Below are 25,601 nucleotides of genomic sequence, written 5' to 3'. Positions count from 1 at the left end.
ACCTAGAGACCAGCACAGCCGGGCCACACAGGGACACACACATATGTGACACCCACACGGCTCCACACAGACCAACCCTCTGCCTTGGGAATTTTGGCTCTGTCCCCCTCTTCCTGCCTGACCTGCAGGTATCCAGCTGGGCAGAGCTCTCCCCCAACACTGTATATCCCTGTTCTCTGCAAAAACCTAGGGGTCCTGACAGGGATCTGAGAGCTTCAGACGCATGTCAAGTGGATGGGCAGGCTCAGCGTGAAGTAGGGGAGGGGTCCCATGAACCAGTTCGAGGCTCTGTCGTCTCGGGCTCCCCCGTGCCTTCTTTTCTCAGCCCCTGTCACCACCAGGCCCCTTTGTGAGCTGCTCCTACCATGGCGAAGCCCACATCGGCCTTTTTAAGTGCAGGTCCGTCGTTGGTCCCGTCTCCGGTCACAGCCACCACCTGCCGCTGCTCCGTGTGTGTGCTGTCGATGATGCCTGGGAAGTGGGGCAGTGCTCAGGGCCTTGGGCCACTCACGAGGCAGGGTGACTCAGCCAGCCCTGTCAAAGGTGATGCCTAGGGGCTGGAGAGATGGCTCAGCAATTAAGGCACTTGCCTGTGAAGCCTAAGGACCCAGGTTTGATTCTCCAGGACCCACATAAGTCAGATGCACACGGTGGCGCAGGCTTCTAGAGTTCGTCTGCAGTGGCTAGAGGCCCTGGTGTGCCCACTTTTTTTTCTCTCTCTCTCTCTCTGCCCCCCCTCAAATAAATAAAAATTATTCTTTTTAAATATTTTTGTTTTATTTTTATTTATTTATTCGAGAGCAACAGAGAGAGACAGAGAGAGAGAGAGAATGGGCATGTCAGGGCTTCCAGCCACTGCAAACAAACTCTAGATGCATGTGCCCCCTTGTGCATCTGGCTAACGTGAGTACTGGGGAATTGAGCCTCGAACTGGGGTCCTTAGGCTTCACAGGCAAGCGTTTAACCGCTAAGCCATCTCTCCAGCCCTCATATGTATGTATATGTGTGTGTGTGTGTGTGTGTGTATGTATGTGTATATATATGTATATATATGTGTATATATACATATATATATATATATATGTATATATATGTATATATGTATATATATTTAAAGACATGGCCTCCTGTCTGGTCTGCTCAGCCAGCGCCTTCCATCATAGGTCTTCCCAGCGCTCAAAAACTCCCCAGGGCCATCATTACCCCAGACTGGGCGGGGTGCCTCTGTGGCCTGGGCCCTGCCCACCTGCCAGCCCTAGCTTTGTTCTCAGTGGCCCTGGGCCACACTGGCAGCCACCCTATCTAGAAACGTGGTGGCCTAGCCCCTCTGCTTGTATTCGGGGACTGTTCTGGGTCTCAGAACTGGCCCCCTGGCCTGTCTTACCTTTGACCAGAGTGTGTTTGTCCGTGGGTGAGGAGCGAGCCAGCACCCGCAGCTTTGGCCAGATCTTGTCGATCCGCTCCTGCTCGATCTGGAGGGAACAGGAAGGGGGCAGCTTAGTGGGCTCACTGAGAGAAGCCAAGTCCCCCCTGAGCCCCCCGCCAGCACAGAGCGCCTGCAGCTCCCAGTCCTGCCTGCATCCCGCTCTTCTTGTCTCTCCAGGACCCTTTACCCCCCCAGCCCCTCCCCCCAGCCACGCACACACCTCTCCCTTCTCGTTGCGGATCCTCCGGTTGAACTCCTTGCCCTCCAGGCACAGAAAGTCCTCCCCAGGATGGATGATGCCACACTTGATGGCGATGGCGCGGGCCGTGTTGATATTGTCACCTGTGACCATGCGGACGGTGATGCCTGCCCTCTGACACTTGCGGATGGCTTCTGGGACCTGAATGGGAAGGCAGGTGCCATGTGGGAGGGCACCACTGTGGCAGGTTTTCCCTGCCTTTATAGTTTCCAGGGGCAAACCCTTCTCCCAGCTCCCTTCCCACTGAATGGGAGCTAGGTAATTCGTCACAAGGTACTGATAGTGTATTTGGTCTCCCGTCCATGCCCCTGGTTAAATCTGATGTGCTTTCTGAATTCTCCTCAGTCCATAATTCCAGGCAGTTATAAATACTGCAGATCATGATAGTCTATCCTGAGATGAAACCCTTGGCTACTCTGACTGGGGCAAAGACTTTGTATAGACCTTAAAAAGTGTCTGTTAGGCCCGGCACGGTGGTACATATCTTTAATGCCAGCACTCAAGAGGCAGAGATATGAGCATTGCTGTGAGTTCAAGAACAGCCTGGGCTGGGGCTACAGAGTGAGTTCCAGATCAGCTTGGACTAGAGTTAGACTGAGCCCCTACCTCAAACCCACCCCCAAAAGAGTATCTCTTAGATCTGGCCCCAGGCAAGAGTGCAGAGCACTGGGTTAATTATACTTGAATTTGTCTAGATTTTATCTACAAACCTTTGTGTACTTTCCGGGTTTTGGGGAGGAGGGCATGTGCATTCAGGGACATGTTATCTATAGAGGTGACAATGATTTAGAATAGGAACCATAAATGATGTTTCGTGTAAAACAGAACATGCACAGGGGGTAACAGCTTGCCTTTTTCTGTTTGGTGTGTTTAGTGTACGCACGTGTACTTGTGTGTGGAGGCCGGGGTAGAATGTGGCTGTCTTTTATCTCTCCTCCTTCTGTTGCCCTGAGAAAGTCTCTCACTGAACCTGGAGCTGCTGCTTTTTGGTCAGACTAGCTAACCAGCAAGTCCCAGTGATTCTCCATCCCCTGCTCCCCACAAGACTGGGGTTGCAGGAGTGCGTGGCCATGCCCAGCTGTTTATGTGGGTGCTGAGGATTTGAACTTGGGGTGAATCAGGCCTTCAGGCTCTGTGCAGTAAGCACTCCTATAGGATAAGCTCCATCGCACCTTTCTTTGACAGTAATGACACTCTGATGTCTGGATCAAGCAGGACAGATCAGACCTAGGTAATCAGAAGGTGGCGGGTCCCTCTCTGCCAGAAGTCTCACTACACAACACGGTGAAGTAGCGCAGCCGTCCGAATGGGGGAATCTGGCTGGGAGCTGATGCCACCATTCCTACATACTGCAGACCAACCGAGACAGTGACTGTAACCCACGGCTGTGACAAATAGTAAAATAATTAGGTGACATCTGCTACAGAGCATCTTTGCATGGGAAAGAACAGGGCAGGCTGTACAGAGATACCGAAGCACGTTAGGAGCTGGAGCCTGAGGGCCGAGCGTGACTCTCCACTCATCTCTCACAGTGCTGACTGGGAGCTCACTCCCATGCCCCTCCCCTGCCAAGCCACCGTTTTATTTTTTTAATTTAAAACATTTTATTATTTAGTTAAGAGATGGAGAAATATGCGGGGGTGGGGGTGGGGGGAGAGAAAGAGAGAAAATGGGCATGCCAGGGCCTCTGGCCACTGCAAAGGAACTCCAGATGTGTGCGCCCACCTTGTGCATCTGGCTTATGTGGGTCCTGGGGAATCGAACCTGGGTCTTTTGGCTTTGCAGACATGTGCCTTAGCCACAAAGCCACTGTTTAACCTGAGGATGATGTAGATTGAACTGTGTTCTCTCACAAGATACACTGAAGTCCCAAGCCACCACATCTGTGACAGGACCTCACTGGGAGAAAATTGTCCTTGGGGTGGGTGATCAAGGTCAGACGAGGTCATGGGGCATGCCTTCATCCGGAATGACTTGCAGTCTCGTGAAGGGAGGGATCTGGATGTAGAGATGTGCACATGGGGGGGGGGTTGTATGTGATGATGATGATGATGATGGCAGGAGATGCTTCTGCATGCCAGGCAAGAGCAGACCTTGCCAGGGTTATGGTTTCAGGGTGAAATGGCCCCTGTGAGTTTCAGGTGTTTGAACACCTGGTTCCCAGCTGGTAGTGCTGTTTTGGGAGGCTGTGGAACCTTTAGGAGGTGGTGTTGATGGAGTGGGTCCTTGGTGGGTGTTTGAGGGCCACAGTCCGGCCTGGTGCCCATCCCATTCTCGGCTTCCTGGTCTGTGTCATGTGAACAAGCAGGTCGCCCATGAATGCCAGCAGGACAAACTCTCCTCCAGGACAAACTGAAATTCCTCTGAAACAGTAAGCTGAACCTTACCTTTCTTCCCTCGTGCTGTTTCTGTCAGTGACTTTGTCACAGCAACTAGAAAAACGTATCTAGGACAGGCAGCAAGTCCCTAGAGGACACCGGAGATGCCACACACAGACTCTCCCCATCAGCCTGTTGGGGGGGTCTCCCCAATCCTGCTCGCACCTCGACCTTGCATGTATTTCCAGCCTCGAGACTTCGAGGCAAACTTCCGCTGCTGAGCACTCACCAACGCTCTCAGCCCTAACAAACCCAGCACAGGTGGAAACGTACTGGGCACTGCCAGCCTCCTGCGTGTTCCCACTCAGCCACGCAGGACCCTGTGGAACACTGGCTGTGCCCCTTCATGGCCACAGAGCTCAGTGACTGTGGCCCTGCCCAGTGTCCACAGAACATTATGGCCAGTATCACTAGCCCATGAAAAGACCCAAATTCAATACTTGAAGTACAGTTGCCATGGGATGGGCATTGCTTTTCTATCTACATGAAGCTAAAAAAAAAAACCCCAAAGTCCAAAATCATCTCATTGTATGTTAGTGAGTGTACTTATTAGGGCAGTGCTAACAAACAAATATAAAGTCCTTTAAGTTTGGTTCAAACCCCAACTGTGGACAATTCCTACCCTCGGGTCTCCTTCCCATACCTGGGAAGTCTAGGAACAAAGATCAACCTTGAAAGGGTTCCCCTGTGTCCACCCCACTCTCACTCCTCACCCCACCAAGGTCTCAGGCTGGGGTCTCTGCCCAGGCACAGCTGGTCTCCCAGCCCCTGGCCCTGCCTCCCCTCTGCCTCTCCAGCACTTAAATCACTAGCAGCTGGCTCAGGTGTCACCTGGTGTGACACTCCTTCAGGGCTTCACCCTGATGCTTGCAAGGGGGAACCCAGAGTTCTGAGCCCTCTGGAAGTGCATGCAGTGAGTGGATGAATGCCCCAGTGGGTCGTGGCCAGCTAGGTCCAGGCCAAGGAGGCTTCAGAAACAACGAGGAGAGACAGAGAGAGAGAGAGAGAGAGAGAGAGAGAGAGAGAGAGGGAGCGGTAAGGGATTAGAGTGGGGCCACATAGCCACAACCTTTAAGGTTACTTCCAGGGCCTGGAGAAGAATGCCTTTTTTCTTTTCAAAAATATCTATTTATTTGTAAGCAGAGAAAGAGAGAGAAAGTATGAGCACACAAGCACCTCCAGCCACTGCAAACAAACTCCAGATGCACCTTGTGCATATGGCTTACGTGGGTGGGTCCTGGAGAATCAAACCTGGGCCACTAGGCTTTACTGACAAGCGCCTTAACCACTGAGACATCTCTCCACCCCAAGAAGAATGCTTTTTATTTTATTTTATTTTATTTTATTTTATTTTATTTTATTTTATTTTATTTTATTTTATTTTTGAGAGATAGAGAAAGACAAAGAGAGAGAGAGAATTGGCATGCAAGGGCCTCAACCATTGCAATAGAAGTCCAGGTGCTACCACCACCTAGTGTTCATGTGTGACCTTTCATCACCTTTGTGCTTCTGGCTTACATGGGAGCTGGAGAGAAATAATGGGTCCATGGGCTTCACAGGCAAGCACCTTAAACACTAAACCATCTCTCCAGCCCCTTTTATTTATTTATTTTTAAATATTTTATTTATTTATTTGCAGGCAGGGCAGGAGGAGAGAGAGAGAGAGAGAGAGAGGGAGAGAAACACAGACACAGAGAGAATGGGCACATCAGGGCCTCTAGCCACTGAGAACAAACTCCAAATGCACGCACCACTTTGTGCATCTGGTTCTATATGGGTACCAGGGAATCGAACCTGGGACCTTAGGCTTTTCAAGCAAGCACCTTAACCACTCAGCTATCTTTTAGCCCCAAGAGTGCTTTTTTTAAAAATATTTTTTTAGTATGTGTGCTGATACAGTGAGCACTGTAAAAATATTTTTATTTATTGGAGCAAGTAAGTGAGAGAGACAGAGAGAAGTAGGGAAAGAGAGAAAGAAAGAGAATGAGAGTGGGTATATGAGGGCGTCTTGCCTCTGTAAACAAGCTCCACGCACACGCACCACTTTGTACAACTGGCTTTATGTGGGTATTGGGGAGCTGAGTGCAGACCATCAGGCTTTGCAAGCAAGTGCCTTTAACTTCTGAGCCATCTCTTTATTCCCCAGGAAGAGGGTTTTTGTGCTGGATCAGGGTTCCTACGGCCACACAAGCAAAGCTTGTGCCCGAACTACCATGGCTGCACACCAGAGCGAACAGAGCAGGAGGGAGAGAGGACTTGCAGTGTCCAAGATCCGGGCTATGCCGCTGATTACGTCCTCATAGTGGCTGTGAGCCGGGCTTCAGCTCCAGCTCACGACAATCTCCTGCCCCAGAGAGCAGGACAGAGTTGCTGTTTCCGGAACCCTTATCTTACCTGGTTCCCATCCCAAAGGAGGGAATGTCCATTTCCAAGATGCTTAAGGTCTAAGAGTTGGAAAGGACTGCCTCATTTGACTCCTAATCCCTTGATCTGTCTCAGATGTCCCCCAACAGATGCTTGGCCAGCCTCTTACATTCCCCTGGTGACAGGGTGCTCCCTCCCTCTGAAGTCTGCTGCTCCATGGCAAAGACAGGGATCTTCAGGAGACAGGGTTTTTAGTACCGGCCTGGGGGCACGGGGGAGGAAGGTGGGGAGAGATCATGGAGAGCTTCCTGGAGATGATGTTTGAGTGAGTTCTCTTCTGTCACAACTAACCGAGGCTAGGGACCGGGGAGATGTCTCAACAGTTAAAGACGTATACACAACCTGCTGGCTTGAGTTGAATTCTCTAGCCACCCCATGTAAGCTGGGCAGGTATTCATTTGCAGCAGCAAGGGACCCTGGTTTGCCCATATACAACACACAAATCAAAATGTAATTAGAGCCGGGTGTGGTGGTGCATGCCTTTAATCCCAGCACTTGGGAGGCAGAGGTAGGAAGATTACTGTGATTTCAAGGCCACCCTGAGAATACAGAGTGAATTCCAGGTCAGCCTGGGCTAGAGTGAGACGCTACCTCGAAAAACCAAAAAATAAATAAATAAATAAATAAACCTAAAAGGCTGGAGAGAGATTGCTCAGTGGTTAAAGACATTTCCTTGCAAAGCTTGATGGACCAATTTTGATTCCCCAGTACCCACATAAAGTATCTGGAGTTTATTTGCGGTAAGTTTATTTGCAGTGGAAAGAGGCCCTGGGCCAACCCATTCTTTCTCTTCTCTGCTTGCAAATAAATAAGAAATAAAAATATGTTGGGCTGGAGAGATGGCTTAGCGGTTAAGCGTTTGCCTGTGAAGCCTAAGGACCCCGGTTCGAGGCTCGGTTCCCCAGGACCCACGTTAGCCAGATGCACAAGGAGGCGCACGCGTCTGGAGTTCGTTTGCAGAGGCTGGAAGCCCTGGCGTGCCCGTTCTCAATCTCTCTCTCTCTCTCTCTCTCTGTCTCTTTCTCACTCTGTCACTCTCAAATAAATAAATAAAAAATGAACAAAAAGTTTTTAAAAAAGAAATAAAAATATGTAAAAAAAAAAAAAAAAGCAGGCTTCCAGCTCTGAGGGACCAGCTTGTTTGGGGACCCCTGTGCAACCCCCACCCCCCGCCTCAGAGGGATGTTTCCTCAAACTGCTCTCAGACAGAACCTCCTTTGATCACTCTCCCGTTCACTCAACAAACAGTTCTGCAACACCCAGCTGCTCCGGGCACTGAGGACTGAGCTAATGAACACTTCAATCTCAAGGGTGCAGGTCCAGCTGAAATGTTTTCCATATAAACAAAATCGCTGCTAAATTTTTTAAAAAGTAGCTTCTGCTAAAATTATCCTCGATGGTTCTCAGTGAGGAAAAACAGCCAGGAAACGGAAACTTCCTGTTTTCATTTACGTGAAGGCTTTTAAACATCTGTTGTTTCTGGTGACAGCCGTTATCTGTGACTCCAAGGGCTCTGCACACCCCCGGATAACCCACTGGGGTGACACCCAGGGAATCCCAGACTGCGGCATACCTGACAGCTCCCTCCAAACCGGCTTCTGTCTACCTGGGGAATGTCTTGGCCACGTGGGGACTTTACTTAGCATGTTTTAAGATGCTCTGGAGTGTGGTGGTCCCCAAGGGAGGTGGCGTGTTTGCCCGTGGCTATGAAGTGAGCCTGGGTAAGTCTGGGACACCCTGACCAGGGCTCTCTTTGTCTAGGCCTCACTGGGCTGGGGCCTCATGCAGGGTGCTGTGCAGGGGATGCAGGCAGGTGAAGGGAATGCTGGCTAGACAGGGATGGGCCCACGAGGGCAGAGCCCGTGAGAGTTTATAGAAACCACCACCAGAGATTGACCTCTCGGGAGGTCACCTACAAAACTGGTGATGAGTCTGGAAAGGTGGCTCCTGGGTTAAAGGCACTTGCTTGCAAAGCCTGGTGAGCCAGGTTTGATTCCTCAGTACCCATGGAGAGCACAAAGTGGCACATGCATCTGGGGTTCATTGCAGTGGCTAGAAACCCCATGTGCTCATTCTCTCTCTCCCTTCCCCCCTCTCTCTCTCTGCTTGCAAATGAATAATAAGATATTTGGGGGAAAAAAAAAACACCTGGTGACAGTGGCTGCCTTTCAGGTGAGAACTAGTGTCGGTCTGAGTTTTTTTTAATTAATATTTTATTTTTATTTATTTGTTTGGGAGGGAGAGAGATACAGAAGCACACAGGTAGGGAGAAAGAGAGAGAGAGAGAGAAAGAGAGAGGGAATAAACGGGTGCACCAGAGCCTCCAGCCACTGCAAACGAACTCCAGATGCATGTGCCCTCTTGTGCATCTGGCTGACGTGGATCCTGGGGAGTCGAACCTGGGTCCTTTGGCTTTGCAGGCAAACTCCTTAACCGCTAAGCCATCTCTCCAGCCCAAGTCTGAGTTTTTATACTTTCAAATAGTGTTCCCTGGACTGAGGATGTAGCCCAGCGGCAGAGCCACCCGCCTTGCGAAGCAAAGCGAAAGGAAAAGCTCCGTACAGCCCCACCACATCACTCAACCATGAGCATCCAACAGCCCAAACTTCCCACTTCTCAGATGGGAACCCGAGGCCCGTCCTGGGATAAGAGGCACTGGGGGTCACCTGTGGGAGCGACAGCAACAGCAGAATTAGACCCCGTGTGTACGTGAAGAAGCCATGGCCTTCCAAAGCAGTTCACGTTTTCTGAGCATAAATCCCAGGGAGCCCAGGGGCAGAGCGTGTGACCGGCAGAAGGCAGAAGGCAGGTGAGCAAGTGTGGGACCCCCAGCAGCTGCCCCTGAGCTGAGGAAGTTGAGTCTGGAAGGAGCTCAGGGGCGCTGCAGCGACTCCCCCCACCTTTTTGTTTTGTTTTTTCGAGGTAGGGTCTCACTCTAGCCCTGGCTGACCTGAAATTCACTATGTCTCTCTAGTCTCAGGGTGGCCTTGAACTCACAGCGATCCTCCTACCTCTTCCTCCTCAGTGCTGGGATTAAAGGCGTGCACCACCATGCCCGGCTGAGACTCCCATTTTGCACATGAGAAGACTGAGGTCAGGAGAGGGGAAGTGGCTTGTTGGTGGCAACAGTGGGGCTTGTGTCCATTCTTCCCTTCCCAGGATCTGTGCCTGAAGCACTTACTCTCTTTCTTTTCCCTTCCTTTCCCATCCCTTCCCTTCCCTTTCCTTCCCTTCCCTTCCCTTCCCTTCCCTTCCCTTCCCTTCCCTTCCCTTCCCTTCCCTTCCCTTCCCTTCCCTTCCCTTCCCTTCCCTTCCCTTCCCTTCCCTTCCCTTCCTCTTTCTTTCTCTTCTTCTTTCCTTCCTTCCTTCCTTCCTTCCTTCCTTCCTTCCTTCCGTCCTTCCTTCCTTCCTTCCTTCCTTCCTTCCCCCCCCCCCCCTCTCTCTCTCTTTCTTTCTTTCTTTCAAGTTAGGGTCTAGCTGTAGTTCAGGCTGACCTGGAACTCACTATGTAGTCTCAGGGTGGCCTTGAATTTACAGTGATCCTTCTACCTCTGCCTACAGAGCACTGGGATTAAAGGTGTGTGCCACCATGCCCTGTCTCTTCTCTTCTCTTCTCTTCTCTTCTCTTCTCTTCTCTTCTCTTCTCTTCTCTTCTCTTCTCTTCTCTTCTCTTCTCTTCTCTTCTCTTCTCTTCTCTTCTCTTCTCTTCTCTTCTCTTCTCTTCTCCTTTCCTTTCCTTTCCTTTCCTTTCCTTTCTTTTCTTTTCTCTCCCCTTCCACTTCTTCCCTCCTTCCCTTCCTCCTCTCTCTCTCTCTCTCTCTTTCTTTCAGTGGAAGCACTTATTCTGGGTGACCACACTGTCAGCAAACAGCCAGGACCAGCCCTTTCCTGAGGCCCGGGCGTGTGGGTTAGGCTCAGGATGAGCTGCTCCGTCAGGAGTCCTGCTACAGGAAGGCAGAGACTCCAGGTCTACACTAGCTCCACCGGCTGCTTATAGTGAGACTTGGGGACCATCTCCACTGCTCTGAGCCTCAGCACGTTCATCTCTCAGGGGGAGGTCTCGATCAGACGGGGGTTCAAACCTCCAGGCACCGGAGCAGTGACTACTATGAAGCCAGTTTAACGGGTGGTGACCGACCTTCAGAGGGGAGAGGACAGAAAACACTTGGCACACCCCTTACTCTGTGGACTTCTAAGTTGGTTAAGCATCCGTTGACTGAGTCACGGCACACACACAATACGTGCTCGAGCGGGTGGGTCACAGCCAAAGTCAGGTTGTAAGGTGCTGTTTTCCCATCAGAGGAGGTTTCCACGGCTGGTGTGTACGGGAGGGGGGGCCTGGGACCCCCGGGGTCGGGGAGAGCTCTGCGGAGGGGAGGGCTGGGTGAGCTGCGGGGCCATGGGTAACCAGGGGACTTGGGCACGTGTCTGAAGTCCAGAGGTTGAGGCATCTCAATTCATCACTTTCCACCTTACCCTTTGAGTCAGGATCACCCACTGGACCCGGTACTCACCCATTTGGCTAACTAGCTAGCCAGTGAGCCCCCAGAATTCTCCGTCTCTGCCTCCCCAGCACTGGGATTACAGGTGAACATCACCATGCCTGGCGTTGACGTGGGTTCTGGGGGATCTGGATTCAGTTCCCCATGTTTACACAGCAAGCACTAACCACTGAGCAATCTCCCCAGCTCCTGCTCACGTCCACCTGAGAAGGCTGATGCCAAGTATGGCTACCTAGGCTGCTCTTACGATGCGGATGTCTGAGATCAAGTCAAAAGAGCCCTGTCGTGTTGCGTGGGGTACTGAGGTTCAGGGACGCAAGGCAACTCATTCTCAGGTCACTCAGCTGGCAGGACCCTGGCCCTGTCCCCTTCCTTTGAGCTCACTCCCTGGACTCACCTCAGGCCGCACTGGGTCCTCAATGCCCACCACACAGATGCAGGTGAGGTCGTTGAGGATGTCATTCTCGTTGTCCCAGTCGGGCTCGGGACTGCTGGGGAAGTCGCGGTAGGCCACACAGATGGTCCGGAGCCCGTCGCAGGCCATGGGCTCGATCACTTTCTTCACCATCTCATCCCGGTCACGGGGCCGGAAGACACGGGCCTCACCCGCCCCATTGAGAATCTTGCAGCACCTAGGGAGGAGGGAAGGGGGTGGTTAAGGTCCAAGGTCACACAGTGCTCACCCAGTCCTTCTCCCACAGTGCCTCAGCACACGCAGCGGGCCTCAGGCTGGGAGGAAACCAGGTGGCCTTTAACATCTGCCTCAGGACACTCAGCAAGGGAAGGCTTGTTTTAGTCTGTTACATGTAGCAGTTAGTAAAAAAAAAAAAAAAAAAAAAAAAAAAAGAAACCCAGCACCACAGCTGAGATGGTTTTTAAGTCCATAAACCTAGGCTGGTGGTTCTCCACTGAGGTCAGATGCCGGAATTGCTTAAGATGCATTGACCGAACACCCACATGTGCTCTGGCCTTCACGGTTCCAATCTAAGTTGTCTGGGGGAAGTCAGGAATCAATTTTTTTTTTTTCAAGGTAGGTTCTTGCTTTAGCCCAGGCTGACCTGGAATTCACTATGTCATCTCAGGGTAGCCTCAAACTCACGGCCATCCTCCTATCTCTGTCTCCCGAGTGCTGGGACGAAAGGCATGTGCCACCACACCCAGCTAGTAATCAGTAATTTTCTTTTTTATTTCCTCTCCCTCTCTCTCTTTAAAGGGCACTCCAGGACTTTGCAGGCAAAGCACCTTAACAGCTAAGCCATCTCTCCAGCCCCTGTTCTTATTTATTTATTTATTTTTGGCTTTTCGAGGTAGGGTTTCCCTCTAGCTCAGGCTGACCTGGAATTCACTATGTAATCTCAGGGTGGTCTTGAACTCACAGCGATCCTCCTACCTCTGCCTCCCAAGGGCTGGGGTTAAAGGCGTGCGCCACCACGCTGGCTATACCTTTACTTATTTTTTGTTTGCATGTGGGGTGTGTGTGTGTGTGTGTTTCTGGGTGCATGCGCACATGTATGCGTTGGTCAGAAGACAATCTCAGCCGTGACTATCAGGAACTCTGCCTACCTCTTGGAGACATGGTGTCTCACTGGCCTGGAGCTCACCCATTAGGCTAGATCTAGCCAGCAAGCCCCAAGCAATCCTGCTGTCTCTGCCTCCCAAGTGCTACGACGACAGATGTGTCCAATACCACACCTGACACTTACACGGGCACCAGGGAGAAAATTCAGGTCTGCAATGCTTATAAGGCAATCGTGCCACGGACTAAGCCGTCTCCCCAGCCTCCTCTTTTCTTTCTTTCTTCTTAAAAACAAAACAAAACACCTTGGGCTGATTCTAATTCACAGCCAGGGTTGAAAAATCTCCGGGCTTGACCAATCCGATCATCAGTGCACAAAACCGAGGTGCAGAGGGGGGGGGGTCACCCCGCTTGTTGCTTAGGTGTCAGAGCAGCCCGGTTCCTAAAGAACGCAGCATAAGGCGCCAGCCCAATGCATAGGGAACGAAGTGAGAGATCTAAGGGTGATTGCAAGTACAGCCCAGGGAATCCAGTGACCTCAGAGAAATTGTTAAGAGGCTAGAGTGGCCGCGCGTGGAGGCGCACGCCTTTAATCCCAGCTCTCGGGAGGCAGAGGTAGGAGGATGGCCGTGAGCTCGAGGCCACCCTGAGACTCCATAGCGAATTCCAGGTCAGCCTGAGCTGGAGCGGGAAAGCAGTGGGCAAGTGAGCCTGGAGTGGAGCACTGCTGTGTATGACCTGGGGGCTCGGTGGTCCCTCTGGCCTGGCGATGCTGCCAGGCCGGGGCCAAGGGCAGTGGTGGGCGCCTGGGCAGGCGGGAGCGTGGGCCACTTACTTCTTGAGCACAATCTCGGAGGCCCCCTTGCTGTACATGCGGAAGCTCTCGTCGGGCATCTTGATGACGGTGCTCATGGACTTGCGCACCGAGTTGAAGGTGTACACTTTGTACAGCTTCTCCTCCGGGATCTGGCTGCGCACCGGCTCGTAGTCCTGCTTCAGGTCCAGCACGAAGCCCAGCAGGCCGCACTCCGTCTTGTTGCCCACCTGCCGGGGCAGCGCGCCTTCCCTCTCCGGGGGCTGTGGACAGAGGCGGAGGTGGCTCAAGTCAGCTGAGACCCACTACAGACGAGACCGGAACTCTGGGGTGACCACTGGGTGATCCATGAGGTGGTGGGGGGGGGGAGGCTGAGCCTCCAGGGAGCCCCTGGGCCCTTCAGTGCGCCTTACCCGACACGACAGACCTCTGTAACCCAGGTGGAGTCCTAGTTCTTAGGCCATTGGACAAGATTTCCTTTTCTTTTGGTTTTTCGAGATAGGGTTTCACTCTAGCCCAGGCTGACCTGGAATTCACCATGGAGTCTCAGGGTGGCCTCGAACTCACAGCAATCCTCCTACCTCTGCCTCCCAAGTGCTGGGATTAAAGGCGTGAGCCACCACGCCCGGCCAAGATTTGCTTCTTGAAAATCATGAATTATTTCTAACTTAAAAATCGAAGGAGGGCTGGAGAGATGGCTTAGTGGTTAAGTGCTTGCTTGTGAAGCCTAAGGACCCCGGTTCGAGGCTTGATTCCCCAGGACCCACATAAGCCAGATGCACAAGGGGGCGCATGCATCCGGAGTTTGTTTGCAGTGGCTGGAGGCCCTGGCATGCCCATTCTCTCCCTCTCTCTCTATCTGCCTCTTTCTCTCTTTGTCTGTCATTCTCAAATAAATAAATAAAAATAAACAAAAATTAAAAAAAAATAGAAGGATGGACTGGAGAGATGGCTTAGCGGTTATGGCATTTGCCTGCAAAGCCAAAGGAACCGGTTCAACTCTCCAGGACCCACGTAAGCCAGATGCAAACAGGGGGGAGGAATGCATCTGGAGTTTGCAGTGGCTGGAGGCCCTAGCATGCTATTCTCTTCCTCTTTCTCCTTCTCTCTCTCTCTCTCTCTCTCTCTGCCCTTCCTCTCTCTCAAATAAATAAATAAATAAAATATATCTGGGCATGGTGGCACACACCTTTAATCCCAGCACTCGGGAGGCAGAAGTAAGAGGATCACTGTAAATTCGAGGCCACCCTGAGACTACATAGTGAATTCCAGGTCAGCCTGGGTTAGAGTGAGACTCTACCTTGAAAAAACAAAATAAATAAATAAATGAAATATATTTTAAAAAATTGAAGGAAATAAGAAGTAGTGATTAGCAGGGCATGGTGGCGCACGCCTTTAATCCCAGCACTCGGGAGGCAGAGGTAGGAGGATTGCCGTGAGTTTGAGGACACCCTGAGACTCCATAATGAATTCCAGGTCAGTCTGAGCTAGAGTGAGACCCTACCTTGGAAAACCAAAAAAAAAAAAAAAAAAAGAAGAAGAAGAAGAAGAAGTAGTGATACATCTACATATATGCTTAAGAGTTGTTTTTTTTTTTGAGACAAGGTAGCCTCAAACTTGCTATGCAGCTAAGGCTGGCCTTGAACTCCTGATCCTCAGGTCTCCATCTCCCAAGTGCTGATATTACAAGCATGTGCTACCACACCTAGCCATATTTTTCTTTTCTTTTAAAAAATATTTTACTTATTTATGAGAGAGAGGCAGACAGAGAGAGAGAATGGGCATGCCAGGGCTGCTAGACACATGTGCCACCTTGTGGATATTGGGGAATCAAACCTGGCTCCTTAGGCTTCGCAGGCAAGTGCCTTAACCACTAAATCATCTCTCCAGCACTTTGTAAAAAATTATTTAATTTTTTAATTTATTTACTTTTAAGCAGACAGGGATAGAAGAGAGACAGACAAAGAATAGGTCTGCTAAGGCCTCTAGTCACTGCAAATGGACTCCAGATACATGTGCCACTTTGTGCATCTGGCTGTACGTGGGTAATGGAGACTCAAATGGGTTGTTTGGTTTTGCAGACAAATGTCTTAACCTCTGACCTATCTCTTCAGCCCCTTCACTTCTTCTTCCTTTTTTTTTTCGAGGTAGGGTCGAACTCTAGCTCAGGCTGACCTGGAATTCACTATGGAGTCTCAGAATGGCCTCAAACTCATGGTGATCCTCCTACCTCTGCCTCCCGAGTGCTGGGATTTAGGCATGCGCCACCACGCTCGGCCCCCCTTCACTTCTTAAAAAAGAAAATTCTGGGTAACCCAGGCCCAGAAAGCCAAACATTGCATGTTCTCTTTCATATGTGGATCCTAGCTATAGATGATTGGACTTCTGTGTGAATAGGAAGAAAACTCAATAGCAAAGGCCAGTAAGCTAGAAATGAGATATAAAGGGAATAGAAGGGAAGGGAAGGGGGTACAAAATAGGATAATGTTCTATATATGTAAGTAGAAGAATAGATTAATGAGGGTGAAAAGGCCTAAGTGAGGTCAGGGGAAGAGACTGAGTAAAGGAAAGGTGGAGGGAGGGCTAATCAAAATCTAAGAGGATATAAATAAACCATATGGAAACCTACTTTTTTCGACAATGGAACACTCAGGAGCTATAGATTGTTACCAAAAAATTTTCAGTGCCAGGGATGGGATACCTTCCAGTGAGTTGTTGGCCAGGGAGGTCGCTGATGCCCCCAAAACATTACAGGCCATTGCCGAGGCCCTTGGTTTCCCACCAGGAATAGATGGTAAGACCCTATTGCTGAAGACTCCGCATACTTGGGCTGCAAGGCCACCAAGAAATCCTGCTGGAACTGAGCTGATAACCTCCTCCATGTAGACCAGCTGTCAGAAAGCTGGAAGAAGCCATTCTGCATGCAGTTCAATGGGAGAGAGAGAAATCACCAGTGAAGATACTCAATAGAGGACACTGCAAGCCTTATATTTGGCCAGCCAGGCCAAATGAGCCAACGGGTGCAATAGTGGCATGTTTGTCATGGTGGAAACCGACTGCCCTCTAATTGGACTGGAGGCCCGCTCCATGGGAGGGAATACATCCCTGATACTAAACACCTAAAACAGGGGTAGTCATGGATCCTAGGGGTGTAATGTCTGCTGATGTCCGGCTAAATGTGTATACTATGCTCATCAAACTGCCCAGTAAACACTTCTCTTAATGTTCATACACATATATTAATGCTATTCTCACTTTTGGTAGAGAACCTTCTCTTTTCAGATGGCAGTGACTTTGAGATGACTCAGAAGGCATCACGGTACTGGGAAGAAGTGACAGAGGAGTGCTCAGCACTGCAATATCTCTATCACACCTTCCAAGGCTCAGGGTCCATTGCCGAAGAGGTGGCAGAAAGAATGTAAGAGCCAAAGGAAGGGTAGGACTCCTTACAACGTGCTCCTCCAGCCACAAAATGGCCTGGTTATCCATGATTCACAGTGCCTGACACTACCTACATAAGACCAACATAATAGGAGGAAAAGATGTTGATATCAAAATAAGAGAGACTGACTGAGAGGGGGAGGGGTTATGATGGAGAATGGAGCTTCAAAGAGGAAAGTGGGGGGGGGAGGGTATTACCATGGGATATTGTTTACAGTCATAGAAGTTGTTAATAAAAAATAAATTAATTAAAAAAATTCTGGGGCTGAGGAGATGGCTTAGTGACTAATGCTGCTTGCTTGCCGGGCCTGCAGGCCCAGCTTCAATTTGCCAGAACCCATGTAAAATCTGACGCACAACAGGGTACAAGTGTCTGGAGTTCCTTCACAGTAACCAGAGGTCTTAGTGTGTGCGCCCATTCTCATTTTCTCTCTCATACATAGAAAATATTTTAAAAATTTGTTTATTTATTTGAGAGAAAGAGGAAAAGGCAAATAGAGAGAATGGTTGTGGCAGGGCCTCTAGCCATTGCAAACAAACTCCAGATGCGTGCACCACCATAAGCATCTGACTTACATGGGTAGTAGGGAACTGAACCTGGGTCTTTTTAGGCTTCACAGGCAAGCACTGGAAGGCTGGAGTGACGGGTCAGAAGCTAAGGTGCTTGCCTGCAAAGCCTAATGACCAATGTTTGACTCTCCAGTACCCATGTAAAGCCAGATGGACAAAGTGGCACATGGATCTGGAATTTGTTTGCAGTGGCTAGAGGCCCTGGTGCACCCATTTTCTCTCTCTCTCAATAAAAATAGATAACATATACGAAGTGAGACACATCAGTTAAACTTGAATCCCTCTGTGTATTTCTTCTCCTCTGCATAATTCACCTCTTGACCCAGAATCCACTTTGGTCTTAAATTTATTTATAATTATTACTGGATGTGATTTTGACTTTGATTTATTTTTTCCAAGTTAGTTTTGTCATGTTTCCCAAGTTTTTTTCATGTTAAAAGTATTTTATTTTTTATGTATTTTTTGAGAGAGAGAGAGGGAAAGAGAGAGAGAGAGAGAGAGAGAGAATAGGCATACCAGAGCCTCCAGCCACTGCAAACAAACTCCAGACCCATGTGCCACCTTGTACATCTGGCTTACATGGGTCCTGGGGAATCGAACCTGAGTCCTTTGGCTTTGAAGTACCTAACTGCTAAGCCACCTCTCAAGCCCTCCACCTTAAGTTTTGAGACAGGGCTCTCACTTGAACCCAGAGCTCACTAATTCAGCTAATTCTGGCTAGCCAGTTTAGCCTGGCAATCCTCCTGTCTCTACCTCCATGCCTGGCATTTTACTCAGGTCTTTGTACTTGCATGGTAAGCATTTTGCCCACCAAACCATCTCTACAGCTCCAACCCTCCCCCCCCCCGAGATATTCTGAAGAGGAATGAAGAGCATCTGCCACACCTGTGCCACCTTCACCCTAGGCATAAGGGGCTCTGTATGGGTCTCAGATCAGCTTGGCCCAAGGATTCCTCAGCATCCCTACCCTTAAGTCTCCTTCATATTCCCGGAGACAGCAACGGGAGCAGGAAAGAAGGAAGTTTCAAGATACCAGCATGTGGGCTGGAGGGATGGCTTAGCAGTGAAGGCATTTGCCTGTAAAGCCAAAGGACCCAGGTTTGATTCCTCAGGACTCATGTTAGCCAGATGCACATGGTGGCGCATGCATCTGGAGTTCGTTTGCAGTGGCTGCACATCCATTCTCTCTCTTTGTCTCTTCCTCTTTCTCTTTGTCAAATAAATAAATACATAAAAAAATAAAATAAAAATTTTTAAAAAAGATACCAACATGGAATAGTCCCGCAGCTCTGGCTTGGGCTGGGGTGGTCTTGGGGAGCAGACCAGAGCCATGCAGAGACATTTATGTTGATAGGAAAATGGCCTTGAGACCCAGGGGGTGCACTGGGAGACAAACATTTATAGCTCACACATCCTCAGTTTCTGTATCTGGGAAATGGAGGAGCTGAATAAGTTCTACCTGTGAGAAACATCAACCATTTCCTTACAACAAGCTTTGGTAAGAGATGAAGGGTAGGGAAGAGCAACTGGTGCCTCAGCAGGTGATCTAGGGTCGCTGGACAGGGACAAGGCTCAGAACACATCCCAGCTCCCATGCTTGCTAACCCACATCTCAACATTCAGTGCCTTGGAGGGCTTGGAGGGAGTAGGGAAATCTTCAATACAACTTTCCATTTCAGATGCTCGAGAAAATAAATTCTAAGAGCTTCCCCCTTGCCTCCTCTGTATGTGGCAATGCACTTTTTAATATATAATTTTATAATTATTTTTCTGGTGGCTTCCAGAATTTTATGTGTTTTCCACAAGTTTCCCTTAACCCTACACTAGTGAAAGAGAATGATGACACCAAAAGCTTAAATAAAAATGCCTAATTACTTCTTTACCCACGAGAGCTGAGCAGTCATGCCTGCCAAGCACCCAGCATTTTATTACCCTGTGTGAAATATTTTAATTTTCCTCTAGAAGGATTTCAAACAATCCATGGTTGCAAATGGCAGAGCTGCCTCCTCCGTAATTCAATTTGTTTCTCTGAACTTGAGCTCTGGAATCGCCTACGTGCCTTACTAAGAAGCAGGCGCTCTCCTCTTTTCTCTCGGCGTTTTTTGTTTTATCCTGACAAACCCAGAGAGGTTTGGCTCTTGAGGTAGGATATACAGAAGGTTCCTCTCTGCAGGACTCCTGCTCTGGGAAGGTGGGATTTTGCTAGGTTGGAGGGAGGGGACCACAGCCCAGGGAGGACAAGTTACTTCTGCTCGAAGACCTGCTAAGGCCAGGGCTGGGGTTAGGGACTGACTGTGGCTGCCCCAGGTGCCCTGATTCCACAGAGTCCCATGGGGAACATGTCCTTGCTTGGCTACTGAGTGACTGGGGAGTAACGGGTGCAGCCTGGCCTAACATCAAGAGGGCAACCGATGACCCTGTCTTAGGGTGCTGGAGAGTGCAGGAGGCGAAGGGCTACAAATGATCAGCGACATCTGATAAAGGAGGTCAAAAGCAATGTATCACTTCATACCCACTGTGATGGCTGCCATGGGGCTGTGGGTATAGCTCAGTGGTAGTGTGCATCTTCCCAAGAGCTTGGCACGGGAGGTTGGTATGTGTGTCTGGGGCAACAGAAGCCCCTGTGATGCAGAGAAACAGCCTGGAAATCACATGCCCCTTTAGTTTACCCACTAAAGGTCCATGGGGGGGGGCTAGAATTTTCCAAGCCCCTGTGTGCTGTGTACATTGGTTTGCAGTGTGTGCTGTGGTTTGATGGCGAAGAGCATGAGCGTATGGTATGGCGATGGTGTCTGGGTGACGTAAGTCGTAGCATACAGCACGTGTATACTGTGGTGCATGGGATGTATTGCCGTGTAGGCGTGTGGGTTGTGTGTGTTGGATGCCGTGGCACGCCGCGCAGTGCGCCATATAGCGTGCATGCGGTACATGCTATGTGTGATGGCGTATGGGAGTGTGGTATGCTGTGATCTGTAGTGTATATGAGCTGTGGGGCGGCATGAGTGTGTGGGGTGTGCACTTGGTGAGTGTGAGCAGGCAGAGGCGGGGTGGGTGCAGGGATTAGCAGATCTATCGTAATGGGAATTCCCCATCTGGGGCTTCTTACTTTAAGCCATCTTCTTCCAGAGACGGTGTTTGCGAAAAGAGAAAACGTGAAGAAACAAGATGCACCAAACCACCCGGAACTACTGCCGAGTTTAACACCTACCAGCCTGTCCTGTCCCCCACCGCATGTCCTGCAAAGTCCCGCTGACCTCTCCCACACTTGTCTTATCAGGCAGCTCAGTGGCAGCGCATGGCCTGACCAAGGCCCTGGGAGGCTCACTGGAGCTGGGGCCCCGGGGCTGAGACCTGCCCCAAGGGCTGTCTTGCTTCCCAGAGCCACTTCCTGTCCCCGTGGTTTCCTCATCACTGACTCATTGGAATATACTCAGCAGCCCTTTCTTGTTATTTGGGGGTTCCTAAGTCCATAACCACCTCAGGAATGAGGACTGTAGGGGGACTGGCGCTTCTAACTCTTTCTTCTGAGCCAATGTGGGGGGATCTTAGGGGAGACTGGTTTTCTCCCCACGGTTCTGTTTTCAGAAACATTCACCAGCTGAGCTCCTTGCACGCCCACTCATGTCCAGGGCAGGGCCCATTTGCTTCCCCATAGAATGTAAAATCCCGGGAGCGGGTGTGGTAAACAGAGTGAAGCCCGTCCAAGGGGAGACTGTAGGTGAGAACGTGCACCCCCCGGCTCCCGCTTGGCTCCGAGGAAAGCTATTTCCATGGGGCTGGCTCAGCCGTGGCTCTGAGAAGACAGGGCATACCCAGGGCAGCAGAAGTCCCGAGGTTCAAAGGGGCCATTTGAGGGTGTGCCAGGATTTCTGAGGCAGGGAAGCAATTTCTGACTAAGAGATGACTCATGCAGTTTTCCTTGGAGTTAAGTTCCTAATGGTTTGAAATAAGAGTGAAAAGAAAAATGACTCTGTTCTCAGAAAGGATGGGGGCTTGGGGTTGAGGTGGTTCACCTGGGTCTCTTTAGCCGCCCTGCCTGCCATCTTGGGCTTTGTACACTCGCCACCTGAGCCGGGGGTGTTCTCTTGAGCTCTGGGGAGCAAGCCTATGGGGAGGCCATCATCCACTGCCCCTGAGACCACTCCACACTGCCAGCCCACCAGCCTCATCTCTCCCTATCTTCTGGCCTCTCAGAGATGCTCAGATTCCTCACGTTTCCTGAGCAAGGCACTGATCTTTTGAGCTGTGGGTCTTTGCAGGACTGAGCCTGTCTGGGATGCCCTTGCCCCCTTGTCCTGGTGGAATTTCTCTGGAGTTCTCTGTACCTCCACGGTGGAAGGGTCAGGAGCTCCTGTAGCAGGTGACCTGATATTTCTGCGCTCAGTCTTCCCAGCTGCAAGATAGGAGTGGACCCTGTTTGGCCTGATATTTGGAAAGAGATGTGAGGGGTCAAGCAGAACGGGGGTTGGCTCAGCAAGCTACAGAGGTAAGGTGCAGGAGGAATGATGGAGAGCAATGGTTGGCAGGGAACGGAATGCCGGGTCCTCTGCTCAAATCCACCTCATCCAGCCTTCACTGTAGCAGGGGTGTAGCTGGATGGACTGGGAATGGTGTGATGGGGACCCAAATAGGCTGGGCGTCACCCAAACTTAGGTTCTAATCCTGGCTTTGTCTCTTATCTGCTCTGAGACTCTGGGCATGGTCCTGAACTATTCCCATTTTCAGAGTCCTGACCTATGAATTAGAGGTATGATGTCACCTTCTTAGCCTTAGGTGAACAGTACTGAGTCTAGTTAGGCGAATGTTAGTAATCATGATTAGTGATACGTTTGCATTATAGATGAGAACGCAGAGGCTCACAGAGGTTAAGCAACTGGCCCAGGGTCGTACAGGCAACAAGTGCTGAAGCCAGAGCTTGGCCCTTGCTCTGGTGGACTTTATCTTCAAAGCTCTTGTGTTAGTTATTTTCCTCATTGCTATGACAAAACACCTGGCAGAAGCAACTTGAGGAAGGAAGGGTTCGTTTTGGCTCACACATCATGGTGCGGCGTCATGGTCGCAGAAGTGTGAGGTGGTTGGTCAGACAGCATTCACCGTCAGGAAGCACAGAGAGATGAATGCGGTGTTCAGCTACCTTTCCCCGTTTGACTCAGTCTTGGGGCTCCAGCCCACGGGATGGTGCCCCCTACATTTAGGGCGACTCTTCCTTCCTCATGTGAACCTCTCTGGCACCATCATCACAAACACACCCATAGGTATGTCTGCATAGTAATTTTAAATCTTGCCGAGTTGACAACGAAGGTTAACCCTAACAAGCTCTTCACCTTCATCTCCTGGGTTGGCGCTATCAGGGCACCTGGAGTTGAGCTCCAGTTGCCCAGGAGGTGATTAGAGACAAGTCCCTTCCAATTCCTTGGCTTCCAAAAAAGTGAGAGAGCTGTGCTAGGGGGTCCCTGAATCCATGTAGATGACACATACACAGTTCACCCCTGTAAATGCTCATCTTACTTTTTGGCCTGGTTTTGGTCAGATGGAGAAGGCTCTGAATCACTGAGTGCAGCCTTCATGACTGAGGGTGGTCAGGGACGTCCAGGTCAGCGAGCACTGGTATTGCTCTGCACCCGGATCTGCTGCCAGCCTTTACTGTTCACAGCCACGGGAGCTGGGATCAAGACCTGTCCCAAAACTCCTGTCAAAGAAAGTCAGTCCCCAGACAGCTCGTCTAGTGCCAGGAGGTGCTACATGAGCAACTGGAGGGGGGATGACCAATGTCTGTCTAAGCAACTCATGGTCTCAGCTACTCAGCAGCAAATAGCCTGACGTGATGCTCACTCAAGTGCAATAGTGGCACACAGCCACGGTGGGACACCAACTGCTCTTGATTTGGCTAACTGATCTGCTCAGCAGAATGGAACCCATAGCTGGAGCTGGGAAACAAGTCAGAACCATACCCAGAAAACAAGCCCACACTCCACTATCAAGCTCCCACCAATCGTGGGCTACAAGAGAGCCTACACCTAATAAATTCTCTCTAAATCAATAATGGTTATCCCATTTATCTGGTGCTGACTTCACTCTCTGTTGGAGAATTTGCTTCTCTTTTTCAGATGGATTCAGATCCTGAGGACAGAATCAGCCCATCGCACCTCACCAGAGCCCCAACTGAAACCAAGAGTAATTGGGGAAGTGAGCAAAAGTGCTGCTTTCTTGGTGAACCTGGTACCAGCACAAGGGTGAAGGAGACATACACAGAGAACACTCAACTCCTACCAAACCAGAGATCCAGAGACACAGAGGCTCCTAACACCTCATCAATGAAGTAGACTGAAAACGAACCCATCATGGCTTAGGGAAATTTGCGGAAGAGGGGGCAGAAAGATAGAGTTACATGTTGGGACATTATGCACAGACATTGCCTCTGCCCCATAACTGATGGCTACCCCCACAATGTACGACCCACATTTCCTAACGTGGAGGGTCCCTGTGGAGGGAGGAGGACAGGGAGGAGGTTAATGATGGTACCAACATAGCTGTATACAGGCTGTGTACATAACTAATAAAGAAAAAGACTTCTGTCAATTCATTCTCACCCACCCACTGGCACACATATCCATCCATTCATCTCATATCAATCCATTCATCACCTACCCAGACTCATCCATCCATATCTATCCACCTATCCACTCACCCACTCTAGCCATTTATCAGTCCATCCGTCCGTCCATCCATCCGTCCATCCGTCCGTCCATCCATCCATCCCCTACCCACTCTCATTCATCCATCTGTATCCATTTATCTACCTCCACAATCCATCTATCCACCTCTCCACATCCTATATCCATCTTCCCATTCACCTACTGATAGCCATTTATCTTTCTATCTCCCTCCCTCTCTCCCTCTTACCTCATCGATTACACACTTATTTGTCAATCAATCAATTCACTTTTCCCACTTATCCACCCAGTATTTCTCAAAGGTATATTCCAGGGGACCAGAGGAGACACACTTAGGTCACACACTGTCAAAGTGACCACAGTCCACATGGACAGCAAGAATACAGAGGGACAGTGTCCCTGTGGAGGAGGAAACACTGTGTGGAAGTCCCGTGCCAGCCAGAGCCCACTGTCCCTGCTAGGCTCCTGGCCCAGTCCCAGGAAAGGAAATGACATTTTTCTCCTGCTGTCTTCTCCTGCATGTTGATTGCTCTGTGGCCTCAAGTTCCCACCTGGTTTTCAGGGTAGTGGCTGGACTTTTGCCCTGATCCAAGCTGTCTTGGTGTGCATCAGGGCCTAAAAACAAGCCCCTGGGAGTTCCTTTGCTCTGTCTGGCCTACAGGGCCCGGGCGTGAATGCCTGGACTCTAGGCCTTGTTCACAAACCCAGTGCAGGCTCAAGGCTCTGCAGGTCCGGTGGTGACGGCGAGGACCGGGGGTGGGTCCTCTGACTCCGCATCTGTGTTTAGGGTTGTGTTAGGCTGGCTCTGCCTCTAGCAGACTGTTGGGCTTTGGGCAAGACCCTTTTTTTCTGTTGTCTGCTTCTTAGCCTCTGCATGGCTACAAATGGAATTCCCCTTTGAACAGGGGACTTACAGCTGAGTAATGATAACACAGTTCTATTGTATGACAGTCACATGCCAGATATGTGCAAGGTGCTTGCCGTTTACTAGCTCAAGGTATCTTCTCGACAATCCTGTTTCCCCAAGACACTGAGGCACAGAGAAGGTTAAGTAACTTATTTTATTTTATTTACTTTTTTGAGATAGGGTCTCGCTCTAGCCTAGGCTGGCCTGGAACTCACTCTGTATTCTCAGGGAGGCCTCGAACTCACAGTGATCCTCCTACCTCTGCCTCCCCAGTGCTGGGATTAAAGGCGTGCTCCGCCACGCCTGGCTAACTCATTTTATTCACACAGCTAGCGAAAGGATTTAAACCCAGGCCAGAGTAGGCATTTTAACCACTATCCATTCATACCAGGACCTCTGCTGTCCTTCCCACAGCAAAATGAACTGTGCAGTCCCATAGTACTTTCAGAAAGATCCAGAAAGACAGGCACAGGGGTCCTCGGATGCCAGGGCCTGAGGCATCGCAGGGGATCCTGGTAGTCAAGGTGTAAGTGACCTGATTTGAATTATAAACTAGGGACACCCTGGGTCCCAGGTCCCTAGTCTCTGCCCAGCCTCAGCAACCACATCTTGACACTGCTCCACGGAAACGTCCCACGGAGGAGCTGTCCAGGCAGAGCCTCCCTCGTGGCAGAGCCTGGGCGCTACTCC

At 50.3% G+C, this 25,601-nt stretch overlaps 1 protein-coding gene across 8 annotated transcripts in view; it reads right to left on the bottom strand.

The window, feature by feature from the left end:
• The window catches only part of Atp2b2 (ATPase plasma membrane Ca2+ transporting 2), a 129,148-nt gene that overhangs the window by 18,487 nt on the left and 85,060 nt on the right, over positions 1–25,601 (bottom strand). For all 8 annotated transcript variants that reach the window (XM_045134301.1, XM_045134302.1, XM_045134306.1 and 5 more), the window contains 5 exons: positions 13,341–13,582; positions 11,387–11,621; positions 1,647–1,826; positions 1,385–1,472; positions 365–471 (listed from right to left, as the gene is read on the bottom strand). In XM_045134301.1, coding sequence (XP_044990236.1) covers positions 365–471; positions 1,385–1,472; positions 1,647–1,826; positions 11,387–11,621; positions 13,341–13,582 — 852 coding nt within the window. The remainder of the gene's footprint in view (positions 1–364; positions 472–1,384; positions 1,473–1,646; positions 1,827–11,386; positions 11,622–13,340; positions 13,583–25,601) is intronic.

The sequence above is a fragment of the Jaculus jaculus genome, chromosome 14 (assembly GCF_020740685.1).
Source record: "Jaculus jaculus isolate mJacJac1 chromosome 14, mJacJac1.mat.Y.cur, whole genome shotgun sequence".
NCBI classification, from domain to species: domain Eukaryota; kingdom Metazoa; phylum Chordata; class Mammalia; order Rodentia; family Dipodidae; genus Jaculus; species Jaculus jaculus.
Note: the sequence above shows the minus strand (reverse complement) of the source record. Positions and strands in the feature narration are given on the sequence as shown.